The sequence below is a fragment of the Halichoeres trimaculatus genome, unplaced genomic scaffold, assembly GCF_033239565.1.
Source record: "Halichoeres trimaculatus isolate MK-OKI-2021-1 unplaced genomic scaffold, fHalTri1.1 fHalTri1_scaffold_20, whole genome shotgun sequence".
NCBI classification, from domain to species: Eukaryota; Metazoa; Chordata; class Actinopteri; order Labriformes; family Labridae; genus Halichoeres; species Halichoeres trimaculatus.
Genome location: NW_027437198.1, coordinates 28,508,681 through 28,523,401, shown reverse-complemented (window position 1 = coordinate 28,523,401; position 14,721 = coordinate 28,508,681). Strand labels below are relative to the sequence as shown.

General features: G+C 45.1%; 2 protein-coding genes across 2 annotated transcripts; both read left to right on the top strand.

Annotated features, from left to right (window-relative positions):
- Window positions 1-5,403: 5,403 nt before the first annotated feature.
- alkbh7 (alkB homolog 7) lies at window positions 5,404-8,018 on the top strand. Its single transcript, XM_074696940.1, has 4 exons — window positions 5,404-6,131; window positions 6,548-6,721; window positions 6,870-6,994; window positions 7,124-8,018. The coding sequence occupies exons 1-4, from the start codon at window positions 5,553-5,555 to the stop codon at window positions 7,257-7,259; spliced, it is 1,014 nt and encodes a 337-aa protein (XP_074553041.1). The 5' UTR covers window positions 5,404-5,552; the 3' UTR covers window positions 7,260-8,018.
- A 2,931-nt stretch (window positions 8,019-10,949) lies between these two features.
- Window positions 10,950-13,798, top strand: LOC141809673 (GDP-L-fucose synthase-like). Its single transcript, XM_074696805.1, has 10 exons — window positions 10,950-11,095; window positions 11,194-11,308; window positions 11,396-11,524; window positions 11,600-11,673; window positions 11,998-12,131; window positions 12,264-12,328; window positions 13,141-13,207; window positions 13,282-13,355; window positions 13,470-13,569; window positions 13,689-13,798. Exons 1-10 carry the CDS (start codon window positions 10,956-10,958, stop codon window positions 13,742-13,744), a joined length of 954 nt encoding a protein of 317 aa, XP_074552906.1. The 5' UTR covers window positions 10,950-10,955; the 3' UTR covers window positions 13,745-13,798.
- The last annotated feature ends 923 nt before the right edge of the window (window positions 13,799-14,721 follow it).

The following is a 14,721-nucleotide window of genomic DNA, read 5'->3' as shown; positions in this document are numbered from 1 at the left end:
AAAATATTGAGTATATCTGATTTAGGTATAATATCTATAACAATGAATTATCAAATGTGTTATTTAACATTTTGTTTAGGTTTGTTACTTTAATTACTCAGGCTCTTGAATTATAATACCTGATCTGATCATGAAAACGTTGGAAATGTTCTTGTAATAAAAATGAGGATAAATGTATTAAAAATATAAGCAAATATATTAAAAATCACGCAACTAAAACACAATTCTGTTATTCATCACAATCATCCGTTACCTCGTGTAACACCTCATTTTTTTTAACAGCTGATATGTAACATACAGCAGTAAATGCTGCTGGTGTTTACCTTCACTGAGTGGTTTTTACCTGGTTAAATAAAGGCTGTTATAATTATTATTATAATTATTATTATTATTATTATTATTATTATTATTATTATTATTATTATTATTATTATTATTATTATAACCATTACATGAATATATCCCCTTGGACTCTGTTGTTACTAATCATCCTTAATATTTAAATTTATTAAAATGTGTTGTCATCTATTAATATTATTATCAATTTTATTACAATTAATTTTATTATTATTTTTATGTCATGTATTTTTTTTTCTTTTTTAATTTGGTTTTGATATACTTTTTAAGATCTTTTGAATTTATTTATTTATTCTCTGCTTTGATAAACTTTACCTTTAAATCAATGCTAACTATAAAAAAAAAAGATTACACACACACACACAAAAAAAGAAAAAGAAAACTCCGGCTTGCTGTTTACACAGCATTCAGGCTTCAGAAAAACTAAACTCTGGTGGTCGTTATGTTGCATGGTGATGTTTTATAATCTAATGTTTAGTTTGTTTCTGTCTTTTATTTGGACGTGATCCTGAAAACATCAGTTTGTTTCCTGCTCCGTGTTTGAGAGTTAGCTACAGAAACAGCAGCTGACGAATGCTGCAAAAATCAAATGAGGAAGAAAACACAACGTAAATTTAGAATCTGTTTGTAAAAATAATTAATTCTTGGTGTGTGTGTGTGTGTGTGTGTGTGTGTGTGTGTGTGTGTGTGTGTGTGTGTGTGTGTGTGTGTGTGTGTGTGTGTGTGTGTGTGTGTGTGTGTGTTCATAAATGTGTGTTTACACTCGAGTGAGATGATCTGTGAAATTATCCATCGCCCTCAGAGCTGCAGCCTTCTGTCCTAACCTCCTTTCTCCACCCAGGCAGCAGGAGGAGCAGGAGGAGCAGGAGGAGCAGGAGGAGCATCAGCTCCAAGGCCACACATGCATAAAACATTGTTACCTCAAACACACACACACACACACACACACACACACACACTCACACACACACACACACACACACACACACACACACCGTCTCTACAGAAGACACACCATGATACATGTACCTTTGGTGTGACTAACCCAGACCGGGCTCTGAGGATCAATAACACAGGGGTGGGAGAAAGAATCAAAGTGTGGAAGTGTTGGGATTGTTGTTTAAAGATTTTAAATAATTCTTTAAATTTTTGTTCAAATCTTTGTTTTTTATAATTCAAACCCTTCATGTTAGTCTTTGCTTTTAAGCTGAGTTGGAAAGAAGTGGAGACGTCAGATCCTCTAAATTACAACTGATGCACATATTTTTGAAAACATGGCTCCTGATACAGTCTGTGGAGATCATCATTCAACTCTTCACAGGGTCTGGTTTTAAAAAGCAAACTAGAAATCACAAAAATCAGGAATAACAAACTGTGGTTACGGGTCAGAACATGGTGGTGGTGATGTTGCTCACGCCCCAAACTGAAACAGGCTGTTCACTGAAAGCTACAGGACGAAGAGTGAGAGCGTTTGAAGGTTGGAGGTTCTGATTGGATGCTACAATCTGTGAGGAAGCAACAACAATGACAGCCTCATCTCTAAAAACCCAGATAATGAGTCAGCCCAGCTGGAAGGAGAAAGTCATTAAACTTTAAATGGCTTCAGTCAAAAGTGGTGATGTTCAAATGAACAATCCTACAGCAGCGAGCAGCATTTCCCCAACACGGCAAAAAGACTGAGAGAAAGACACAGTTTGAGGTCAGAAATTCACCCTGAGCTCACAGCAGAGCCGAGCAGAGCCGAGCAGAGCCGAGCAGAGCCAGTCAGACCAAGCTAGACCCAGTTAGACCGAGTCAGAGCCAGTCAGAGCCAGTCAGAGCCAGTCAGAGCCAGTTAGACCCAGTCAGAGCCAGTCAGAGCCAGTCAGACCCAGTCAGAGCCAGTCAGAGCCAGTCAGACCAAGCTAGACCCAGTTAGAGCCAGTCAGAGCCAGTCAGAGCCAGGCAGACCCAGTAAGACCCAGTCAGAGCCAGTTAGACCCAGTCAGAGCTGGTATTGTTCTGGCTCGTTTGTCTCCTCCTGTCAGATGTTGAAGCTTTAGGGCGCGCTAAGGCTGGATCTGTGAGTCTGGATCTGTGAGGCTGGATCTGTGAGTCTGGATCTGTGAGTCTGGATCTGTGAGTCTGGTTCTGTGAGTCTGGATCTGTGAGGCTGGATCTGTGAGGCTGGATCTGTGAGTCTGGATCTGTGAGTCTGGATCTGTGAGTCTGGATCTGTGAGGCTGGATCTGTGAGGCTGGATCTGTGAGTCTGGATCTGTGAGGCTGGATCTGTGAGGCTGGATCTGTGAGGCTGGATCTGTGAGTCTGGATCTGTGAGTCTGGATCTGTGAGGCGAGGGCCTAAAAAGGAGTGTCGTGACTCAATGATTCATAAGGCTGAATAATTCAATGGCTGGATGCATGTAGAGCACTCCGCCCCTGCTGAACCCGGTCCTCCACAGACCCCGTGCAGAACTACATGTAAACCTCAGGAAAACACGGCGGGGAGTAAACTGTGGTCGACTGAGGAGCGTCAGCTGCTGTGAAACCTAAACAACGTCCACGTTAGCGGGAGCTCAGTCTGAAGACAGCAGCTGGACTCTGGATGTGCTGCTGTGAGAAAGTGGGTCAGGTTCTGGTTTAGTTTAGCTCCTGGTTCATGGTCCAGCAAACAGCCTGTGCAGAGCGGCTGTGAAACATCAGCCCCTGAATCAGAGGATTGTGGGTAACGGCTGTTTCTGTCAGAGTGTGGATCATCAGTTTTCACTGTTAGCTCCAACAAAGTGTAAATAAATAAAAGTTAAACATCATCCTGGATCATGAGCAGCTCCCTGACGTCTCAAACCCTCAGTGGATCATCCTGACCCGCTGAAGGATCCGTTACTGGGTCCCTGTGGTCCTCAGAGCGTCTCTGGCGTGACAGCAGACCGGCTCCACACATGTTCATCCAGGCCGAGCGCTGCCAAGTGTTTTTCTGCCTGTTTTCAGTCTAATTGTGTGATTCAACAGAAGGCAGGCGGACGCCCTGGGGACCAGCTGACCGATGAGAGCGCGGCTTCAAACGAGCGCAGCAACTGGGATCAGAACATGAACCCACAACACTCATCATGGCTGGATGAGTGTGACGCTGCAGGCAGCAACACAGCATCCAACAATGACACGGGCATCACATCAGCTGAGAGTGTGTGTGTGTGTGTGTGTGTGTGTGTGTGTGTGTGTGTGTGTGTGTGTGTGTGTGTGTGTGTGTGTGTGTGTGTGTGTGTGTGTGAGAGAGGAGGGGGTGGTGTGACCGGGCTTTATTGTGGATGCTCACTGACCGAGACCAACAGCCGGCTCACAGGAGGAGCACTAATACACTGTCCCTGCAGAGGACGTGCTGCATACGGGCTGAACGAGTCAACGGGTGCAGATCTGAGACAAACGTACTCCACCTCAGATCTCCTCCTGCTGAAGGAGCACCATGCATTTTTAAAGAGCCAGGACTCTGAACCCAGCCAGAAGTAGGCTAACACAGCTGCTGCTGCAGGAGCTGCACACACACACACACACACACACACACAGATCTCGTGTCTGAGGGGTCTGACAGGAGCCCCCCTCCCCTGGTGATCAGCTGATCAGAGAAAGGTGGAGGCAGGGAGCAGGAACCTGTCCTTACTGCTAACTAGGCCACGGTGTTTTTCTGGGGGAATCTCAGGCGTGGATGAGGTCACCACTTCATCTTCTCTCTCTGACACACACACACACACACACACACACACACACACACACACACACACACACACACTCCACTTCCTCTCAGCCTTTCAGATGTTTATAAGTTACTCGTCCTTCGTTCCTTCCTCCAAATACTAACAACTGATATTTCTCCTGAGGTTTCTGAAACGTTGATTTCTGGTGAAAGTTTCTAACATTACATGAAATATTTTCAATTTACTTAACTTTTTTCTCCATTTGAGGAATCATATTTGTCTTGTCTGTTTTTGTTTGGTGAAACAGTTTTGTAATTTTGTTTTCATCTCATGACACGTTGGTGCAGTGGACCTTCAGGGCCACCATACTGACCAGCTCTAAACCAGTTTGTCATCAAAGCTGAACCTATATAATCAGGTGATAAACCTCTTTTTGACAGTGATATTTAGCTTCTCTTTCCCATCAGGTGCTGGTTCAAGTGGACTGGACCTGGGAGAATTAGCAGTTCTGAGTGTTTGCCGCCCCCCAGTGGTCATAGTGAAGACTTACAGCATCTGCATCATTTTTACAAATCACAGAAAAAGAAAGAAGAAAACTTGAGTTTGTTAACTTCTGAAGATGATCAAAATATACGGAAGCGTGTTGCATTCACCTGAAGAAAAAAAAAACTAAAGTTTTTCACAGTAATTTATTCTTCGGTTTGTTTTTTGTGGTAATTTTGTTTTTCTGATTAATATTTTTTATTAGTTTGTTTTTTTGTTATAACTATAATAGTGGTTTGTTTTTTGTTATATTTATTTCTGTTTTTATGAGTAATTTTTTGTGGTAATTAATTTGTTTTTCAGATTTTTTTTATTGGTTTGTTTTTTTATAATTATTTCTGGTTTTATGAGTTATTTTTTTTCTGTTTTCAGATTGCTTTTTTCTGTTTTTCGGAGTCATTTCGGATTTTTCAGATTTCTAAATACCACTTCAGGAAAAAATTACTCATAAAAACAGGATAAAAAGTAATCTGAAAACAGAAAAAAAATTACTCATAGAAATAGAAATAATTATAAAAAACAAACCAATATAAAAAATATTAATCAGAAAAACAAAATTAATTACCAAAAAAAAGCTGTTTTTCTTTTCTTCAAGTGAATGCAATACGCTTCCGTAAAAATACGTAATTAAAAAAAAGAGAGAAATAAAAAGATGATTGACAGAAAATGACAGTCATGGCTCTTTTCAGGCCTGTGCACGGTTAGATTGACCGTTAATCTCTGACGTCACTGACAGCCTGGCCTCATTTTCAGATTATAAACTCCAAAGAGGATTAATAATCGCTTCATTGTGTTAGAACAACAGGTAACCCTTATTTGAGCAAATCCTCGGCCCCTCTGTGTGTTTGGTGTTTGAAGACTACACCTCCCATGATGCACTTCGCTTTCAATATGGCGCCTCTCATTGCAGTGTGACTCCGGTCAAAACAAACAGAAGTTTCTGAAGAAAAGCAGAGCTGTGTGTTGTGTTTTCAGGAAACTTCATGGAGAGAAGGATGAAGCTGCTCCTCACAGCTCTGACACGGACTCACAGATCAGCTGTTTGCTCCGCGCAGCGCCAAGGCCCGACCTCCTCTGCCCGGGGCCCGACCTCCTCTGCCCGGTGTCTGACCTCCTCTGCCCGGTGTCTGAGCTCCTCTGCCCGGTGTCTGAGCTCCTCTGCCCGGTGTCTGAGCTCCTCTGCCCGGTGTCTGAGCTCCTCTGCCCGGGGCCCGACCTCCTCTGCCCGGGGCCCGACCTCCTCTGCCCGGTGTCCGAGCTCCTCTGCCCGGTGTCCGAGCTCCTCTGCCCGGTGTCCGAGCTCCTCTGCCCGGTGTCTGAGCTCCTCTGCCCGGTGTCTGAGCTCCTCTGCCCGGTGTCCGAGCTCCTCTGCCCGCGGAGACCTCTCTCCTCTCCGGGAGGACGCCCTGATCGTCGGGTCCAGCCCGGAGCTGCTCCAGAGGCTGGGCTCCCAGGTGGAGGTGAGGACGAGCTTCATCACTGAGGAGGAGGAGGGGGCTTTCCTGCGGGAGCTGGAGCCGGGCTTGAAGAAGAAACGTTATGAGTTCGACCACTGGGACGATGTAAGGATCAGCTGATTGTCACCTTCAGTTCAGTGATTCTTCCTCACAGGGTTACTGTCTGTCAGATCCTGCTCACCCCCCTCCCCCTGCACAGGTGGTACGGTCCATTCCACCCTCAGGTAGAGCCACCTTTCACACCTGTCCGCATCTGCTCACCTATGTACTGGGCCGGAACAGGAAGTGATTAAAACTCTGATTCAGACAGCACATTTTAAGCAGCTGTTCGCCCCAACTCCACCAAACAGAACCAGAACTTGTTTGTAGGAAACAGGAAACAGGAAGTGAGCAGTCTGACCCATTCTCTGTTACATTAAGGGTAAAATAACATCCAGAGTACAAACAGCTTCAGGTGCTGGGACAGATCCTGTGAGAGGCAGACGACTGACCATCACTGTTTCTTTCCTTTCTGCTTCCAGGCGATCCACGGCTACAGAGAGACGGAGAGACTGAGCTGGGGGGCAGCATGTGAGGAAGTCTTGAACCGGGTCCGCTCCGTGGCCTTTCCTGAGGGGAGTCAGCTCCTGGGGCCTGTGCACGTCCTGGACCTGGACCAGTCTGGCTACATCAAGCCTCACATCGACAGCATCAAGGTAGATCATTTCTTCCTGTCATGAGCGCCACAGAGCGCCACAGAGCGCCACAGAGCGCCACAGAGCGCCACAGAACGCCACAGAGCGCCACAGAGCGGTGTTTCAGGGTCGCTGAGCCGGTCTCTGCCTGTCCCCCTCTGGTCCTCAGTTCTGTGGGAGCACCATCGCTGGACTCAGCCTGCTCTCAGACAGCATCATGCGCCTGGTGAAGGAGGACGCTGCTGGTGACCGGCTGGACCTGCTGCTGCCCCGACGCTCCCTCTACATCCTGAGGTTCGTCTCTTTAACGCTGAGCAGAAAACTTCCTCCGTCTGCCGCCATGTTTCTGTTTTTTCTGTTTCCAGTGAGTCTGAGGTCAGAGAGCTGTGACAGTGACGTGTTTCTGTCTTGACGTGTTCACAGGGACCAGGCCAGGTACCACTTCACTCATGAGATCCTGAAGGATGAAGAGTCTGTGTTCAACGGGCAGAAGGTTCCTCGCCTGCGCCGCATCTCCGTCATCTGCAGGAACCTTCCAGATCAACGGGCTCAGGACTAAACCTGATCTTTGTGGACTGGTCCTCTTTGATAATCAGCGCCCCCTACTGTGTTTTGATTTTGTCCTGGGGCAGTGTGAATTTTTCAGGGGTCATTTTCAGGGGTGATCGTTTGCACTGAAGTTTCTGCTCCACCCTGGCTGTTTCTGTCACCGTTCAGGTTAGGCTGATGAGTCTGCTGAGGTGGAGGAAGCAGGTCGCACAGGATCCCTGAGTCTGCAGCCACGCAGGTTTCTGTGACTGAGGAAAACCAGCTCCTCTACCTCTGATCAAAGACCCGTCCCCAAAGGATAGACCGCAGGCTCTGCTGCACTGGGCCTGTCCACAAACCAGTCTGTGCTGTGTGTGTGTGTGTGTGTGTGTGTGTGTGTGTGTGTGTGTGTGTGTGTGTGTGTGTGTGTGTGTGTGTGTGTGTGTGTGTGTGTGTGTGTATGTGTGTGTGTGTGTGTGTGTGTGTGTGTGTGTGTGTGTGTGTGTGACAGCTTCAACACAGAAACTGCTGAAATTCCCACACATTAAATTTATTTCTTGTTTTTGAATATTTTAAATTGTTTACTCCATTTTTTTTTCTGCAGATGTATTTTCTGTAGTAAAATCTCTTTTTCCCAAACAGCAGTTTTTTGTAACCTCTAAATAAAGAGATGGAAAACAGGGAGGTTTGATGCAAAGAGGAAAACTTGTTCGTACGATGATTTCATATTGTTTCACTAACTCATGTAAACTCTCAAACTATGAAAAACACAAAGTTGTTACAGGGTGTCCGCGGGGTCTTTAAAAGTATTAAAAGTTGATAAATCAATTTTGGGAAAATTAAGGGCCTTAAAAAGTATTAAAGAGTCTTAATTGTGGTTTTATGAGGTATTCAGTTTCATAGGTGTTCAAGCTTTGACCCAAAAAATATCCATGAATATTTATTTTCCTCCTTGCAGCTGTCCCCTGATTGGGACGTTAAACATTCAGTCGATAATAAAATAGAATAGAATAGAAAAGAATAGAGTTACTTTATTGATCCCAAACTGGAAAATTGTGTTAACAGCAGAAATCGATGGAGTCAGCAGAAAAATACAAAAACAAAAATGAATAAAATAAAAAAAATATATAAAGACTCTAGGTACAATAAAATACAACAATAAGGACTGTGAGCGGCTGTAAATTAACGTCATTTCTAGTTTAATTAAGAGAAATTAAATTCAACATTAAAGCAAATCACACACTCTCCGGCACGTGTCCTAAATTTTAAAAATGATGAAATAATTTCTCATTTTCTTCAGTAAGTTGGCCTCAAATATCTGCTGTTTGTTGTTGTGGGAGTGTGGATAAACCTGCCTTTAGTTTCATTTGTTCTTTCAAGCTTTATTCCTCCTTAGCTTACAGCATCTCTGTAAAAATATAAACTACAACTGTTAAAACGTGGACGCCAACAACAACTGAAAGTTATGATAAAGTCTTTAAACTTTTTTAAAGGTTTTTGAAAAAGTCTTAAAAAGGTTTTGAAATCAACCTCAGGGTTTTAGCGTATACCCTGTGTTAATATAAAATAATAAACCCACAATGTCACTTTTCTTGAAGGTGTTTCTGTTGGTCAAACAAAACCTAAAATATCTGAAAGTCTGACTCCAGAAGCAGGAGGTTTGATAACAGAGCATGAGTCTGAACAGCTGACAGTTTCCTGCTCTCGTCTCTTGTTGGGCCTTTGAAACTTGTTCAGATAACAACAGAAAACGTTCATCATCCGACCCCTGATGGAGACGTTTCTACACTGTGTTTCAAATTATTATGATAATTGTATTTTTCACAAATTTTCCTTCATAGTTAATTCAGATAACAGTCAGTATAATGTTGAAGCCGTTAGAGTTTAATCCAGATGTTGTTAAACAAACCTCTAATGACAGAATTAAACAAATTAAAAAACATAGGATGCACTGTTCCACATTATGAAGCACAGCAGAGTTTTAATGCATTTGATGCGTTTAAAGAACTCAAAATGATCATCTGTTGACTTTATTAAGGGGTGGTATTTATAGAAACCAAAGCTCCTTCAATCAGAAACATCATTAAACAGGTCGAGTTACATTTTAACACAGGACCCCTCGTTTGATAGCAGCTTCACTTTTCTGAATCCAAAGAAAATGTGAGTTTGTGATGGTTATTGATGGTTGTGTTCAGTGTTTTGTGCTTTAAACTCAAAGCAAACACTTTATCACCAGATTTATGATCAGTTCCTGATCGATCCTCTGAGCCTGTCCTCAGCTCGTCTTTCCTCTCATTAAACTCCGTTGTGTGTTTGTGAAGTTTCATGTGAAGTCTGAGCTGCTGCAGCGTCCAATCAGACAGTGATATTCCACATGGGGGCGTGTCTGTCAGTGAAAAGACTTCCTCAAAGCCCGCTCTCGTGTCTCCTCGATCATAGCTCCTCTGATCAGTCTCCTCCATCCTCTCTCCTCTCTCCTCTGAGCGCAATCATCGCTTTGGGACAGTCTTCAAAATGGCGACTGGGAAAGTACTTCTGATGTCGTGGAGGAGATAGGACGGAGGAAGCACGAAGTTAACGCATTGAGACGCACCCATGGTGGCCATTCACCAACCATCCACTGCTCCATCCATCAGGACCATCCAGGGCTGCACGGCGTTCATCCGTCAACAAAACCTTTAGGAAACCTGTCTTCATGTATTGTTGGGTCCACTGCAGCACGCTTCAGTTTTCCTGAAATATCTCAGGTTTTCAGACCTCGCCCGAGGCATTTAACTATGTCACACTTTCCAGCAGCAGAAAGATCATTTCTCTTTCCCATGTTGTTGGAAATAGTCATCTGCTTGATAAAGTGGAGCATCCCTCTGTAGGAGTTTTTCCTTTACCTGGGCGCACCTGGAAACTAATTATCACAGGTGTTTGAGGTTGACTTCAGTGATTCAAAGAGCCCTGAGACAAAGACCGTTCATGAGTTTACCTGAAAATCAGAAATATTTAGTCTTTATGACACTAAAATGCAGTCTGCAGAATAACTTTGAATGCAGTGTAATGAATCATGTTGGTGGAGGAAGACTCTGAATCTGCGGTTTCTCTCTGACGTGAAGGAGGAACGGGTTTCCAAATGTCCAAAAACAACAAACAGCCGTCACATTTCTGGAGTTTCTGTTTGAGCTTTGCATCAAGTTTTTATCCAGTCATCAGGTAGGAACCATGTCCAGACCAAAACCACCACAGAGACAGACCACGTCTCAGACCTGCTGGTGGAAACCATCTGAATCACAATCATCAGATTTTAAAGATCCTCAAACTGTTTCACCGTGTCCTGAGTCTGTCACACAGAGCGTCACTTTCTGAATCCAGCCTCTGAAATGAACAACCTGACCGAGATACACCTGTCCGTCCAGTCTGAGAGTCTCATCTCTGCTTTTTTGAATGACAACAGGAGAAAATTGCACCAAAGGAATGTCTCAGAAAGACCACCTGACAGGTAGGAGTACGAGTCGAACAGGAGTGTCGACACGGCGGCTGATAAAACTCTGAGCAGAGCAACATTTTCAGGTAGAGCTCCCACTCCCCTCCACACAGGTAAGACACAGCCTGACCGACCAACCTGCTGACACCTTTTAACCTCACAGGTGAGACAGGAAGAGACACAGCTGGGTCATCTACAGCAGCAGAGGGATAATCTGAGGTTTTGGCTAAAGACTGAGCACAGACTGAGGTGGAGATGGCGGCGCCCATGCGTGTGCTGGTGACCGGGGGATCGGGGATGATGGGTAAAGCTGTGGAGCATGTGGTGCTGAAGGAAGGAGGAAAACTGGAGGGAGAGGAGTGGGTCTTCCTCTCCTCGAAGGATGCAGATCTGACGTGAGTTATAACTTCAGCTTCAGGTGTTTCACTCATGAAGAATCGCTCCACCTGCAGCTACGCCTACTAACGCAGTGATCACCTCCACCTCTGAACAGGGATCTGGATCAGACCAAGGCTGTGTTTGAGAGGTACCGCCCCACGCACGTCATCCACCTGGCTGCGAAGGTCGGAGGAATCTACCTGCACATGAGGGAGAACCTGCACTTCCTGGTGAGATGATGATGTCATCCACAGCTGACTGTGGGAGTGGGCTCACCTGTTTCACCTGTTCTCACAAAGTCTGCCACACTTTCCCAGAGAGACAACCTCAAAATCAACGACAACGTTTTGGAAACGGCCCACCAGACGGGCGTCACCAAGGTGGTGTCCTGCCTGTCCAGCTGCATCTTCCCCGACAAAACCACGTACCCCATCGACGAGACCATGGTGAGCCTGCGCTGTGGGCCTGTCCTTAAACTGTGTTTAAGTTTCAAGTGTTTCACCTGAAAGTCTGTCTCTCAGATCCACAATGGACCCCCCCACAGCACCAACTATGGATACTCCCACGCTAAGAGGATGATCGACGTCCAGAACAAGTAAGCAGCCCACGTCTTCTGGTTTGGTCTTTTCCTCTGTTCATGTAACAGCTGGGACTGTTCAGGGGGCGTGGCCACTGCAGGGCCCTGGACTCTGGTTGGCCACGCCCAGCAGATCTGTCAGTCAGGTTTAGGGTCAGCGTGTTATAATCCTGAACCTCAGAGAGAAGACCGAATCAATGGGTGATTTCACACCGCACAATGTTTGAGTTTTAGAAAATAGTTTATGTTAGTAACACTTTGACCCTCTCTGGCAGTCTGTTCATTAATCTGTGTGTGTGTGTGTGTGTGTGTGTGTGTGTGTGTGTGTGTGTGTGGTAACAGGGCATACTTTGAGCAGTATGGTCGTCGTTACACAGCTGTCATCCCCACCAACGTGTTCGGCCCCTACGACAACTTCAACACAGAAACTGCTCATGTGATGTCAGCTCTGATCAACAAGACGTACAAGGCCAAAAGTGATTAACACACACACACACACACACACACACACACACACACACACACACACACACACACACACACACACACACAGCCTAACGTGGTGAATGTGTGAACCTCTGGCTGAGCTGAGTCTTTTCTGACGGCAGAGGAAGGAACTCCTGTGACGGTGTGCGGCTCTGGAGCCCCGATGAGACAGTTCGTCTACTCTCTGGTGAGTTCCCCTCACAGTCAGACTGTTTCTGACCTGCACGCTGACACAGAGCTGACACAGAGCAGACACAGAGCAGACACAGAGCTGACACAGAGCAGACACAGAGCAGACACAGACACAGAGCAGACACAGAGCAGACACAGACACAGAGCAGACACAGAGCAGACACAGACACAGAGCAGACACAGAGCAGACACAGACACAGAGCAGACACAGAGCAGACACAGACACAGAGCAGACACAGAGCAGACACAGAGCAGACACAGAGCAGACACAGAGCTGACACAGAGCAGACACAGAGCAGACACAGACACAGAGCAGACACAGAGCAGACACAGAGCAGACACAGAGCAGACACAGAGCAGACACAGAGCTGACACAGAGCAGACACAGAGCAGACACAGACACAGAGCAGACACAGAGCAGACACAGACACAGAGCAGACACAGAGCAGACACAGAGCAGACACAGAGCAGACACAGAGCAGACACAGAGCAGACACAGAGCAGACACAGAGCTGACACAGAGCAGACACAGAGCAGACACAGACACAGAGCAGACACAGAGCAGACACAGAGCAGACACAGAGCAGACACAGAGCTGACACAGAGCAGACACAGAGCAGACACAGACACAGAGCAGACACAGAGCTGACACAGAGCAGACACAGAGCAGACACAGACACAGAGCAGACACAGAGCAGACACAGACACAGAGCAGACACAGAGCAGACACAGAGCAGATACAGAGCAGACACAGACACAGAGCAGACACAGTCTGTGTGTGAACGCTCATCATGTCTCTCTCCTCAGGATCTGGGTCGTCTGATTGTTTGGGTCTTGAGGGAATACGATGAGATCAGTCCCATCATCCTCTCAGGTCAGTACAGAGTGTTTCCACCTTCAGATCGTTTCAGACTCTGGCTCCAGCTCTAACTGATCATCTCCTTCCAGTCAACGAAGAAGTCTCCATCAAAGATGCTCTGCACATGATTGTGGAGTCTCTGGGATTTGAAGGAGAAATCAGAGTATCCTTTCTGCATCTCCTCCTGTTTCTGACAGTTTATGAAGCCGATGTTTGAATCCGTCTGTAAACGATGGACTGTGTGTAAATCTGTTTTATCCTTGACCCTAAACCTCAGTACGACACCTCTCTGACTGACGGCCAGTTAAAGAAGCCAACCACCAACGCCAAGCTGAGGCGTTACCGCCCTGACTTCACCTTCACGCCTCTGAGAGAAGGTCAGAGTGGACAGAAAGCAAAGATCGAGCCTAACCAGCAGTTACCTCTGTCTGTGCTGCTGAACGCAGCACCTGAATGAATTTCTGCATCATGCTCAGTCTGCTGTTTCTCTCTGCAGCCATCCAGATGACCTGTGACTGGTTTGCAGCAAACTACGACAGCGCTCGGACATGAGGAGACCACGCAGCTCTGCAGACCAACGCCAGTGCTGGCTGTGGAGGACGCTGGGGGATCTCATCAAACAATGATTTATGATCAGAAAGGTTTTTCAAACTACAGATGACGACATGTTAAATTCATCTCGTGCTGTTTTTTAATCTGTTTTCTCCTAAAGATGAACTTTATGTATTAAAGCCTGTTTTTACCTTACTCCAGTGTGTGGGACAACTTTACTTTAGCAAATATGTTCAGCAGAAAACAAACTGTGAGTCAACTCATGATACTGATTCACAGGTTTCATAGGATCAGTTTAAAGTGTTAAATCTCTGAAGCATCCTGTGATGGGGAATAACACAGGAGAGCTGTTTTTCCTAAATGCCAGAAGAAGAAACAGCTTTAACCTGTGACTGATGGGCGTGGATTTTAGAGACATGAAAAAAAAATAAAATCATGTTGTGAATTTATGCAACAACTTGGCAAAGAGTATGGTATGAATAAACAATGGATTTACAATTTCTTCTCCAAATCTTTGTTGAGAAAGACCATTTTATGGTCATCTGCAGTTCTTACTAATGGCCACTAGAGGGTGATGATTAATTTGTATTACAGAGGATTGATTTTATAATTAAGAACTATTAACTACAGCCTGTGTCTAATCTATAAAGACACTGAAGTTTCATATAAGACAATATGACAGCAGGCTTCATGTTCTAAATAAAAGTTACCTTCACAACTTTACACGAAGTTCAAGGAACTTTAAGTACTGCTCCACCAGGAACTAAGAGGTTCTTGTGCTCCATTGGCTGCTTTTCCACAGAAGCCATAAACCTATGAAGATGCAAACCAGGTCAGTAACATCAGACATCATGCCTGAAGTCTCTAATCTTAAAATCTTAATATTTTAATCTAAATCATTTTTTCTGTGGCTCTAATTATCCGCCCAACCTTTCAGACTTAAAGATTTAAAACATGTAAATCAATGTTTCAAATAC

Bases quoted from the DNA above. Each gene is read 5' to 3' on its own strand.
- alkbh7 (XM_074696940.1), top strand. From the start codon at position 5,553: ATGGAGAGAAGGATGAAGCTGCTCCTCACAGCTCTGACACGGACTCAC. The intron at 6,132-6,547 runs GTAAGGATCAGC...TTCTGCTTCCAG, and splicing joins AGTTCGACCACTGGGACGAT to GCGATCCACGGCTACAGAGA. The intron at 6,995-7,123 runs GTTCGTCTCTTT...ACGTGTTCACAG, and splicing joins CGCTCCCTCTACATCCTGAG to GGACCAGGCCAGGTACCACT.
- LOC141809673 (XM_074696805.1), top strand. From the start codon at position 10,956: ATGGCGGCGCCCATGCGTGTGCTGGTGACCGGGGGATCGGGGATGATG. The intron at 11,096-11,193 runs GTGAGTTATAAC...ACCTCTGAACAG, and splicing joins TCGAAGGATGCAGATCTGAC to GGATCTGGATCAGACCAAGG. The intron at 12,132-12,263 runs GTGATTAACACA...TTCTGACGGCAG, and splicing joins CAAGACGTACAAGGCCAAAA to AGGAAGGAACTCCTGTGACG.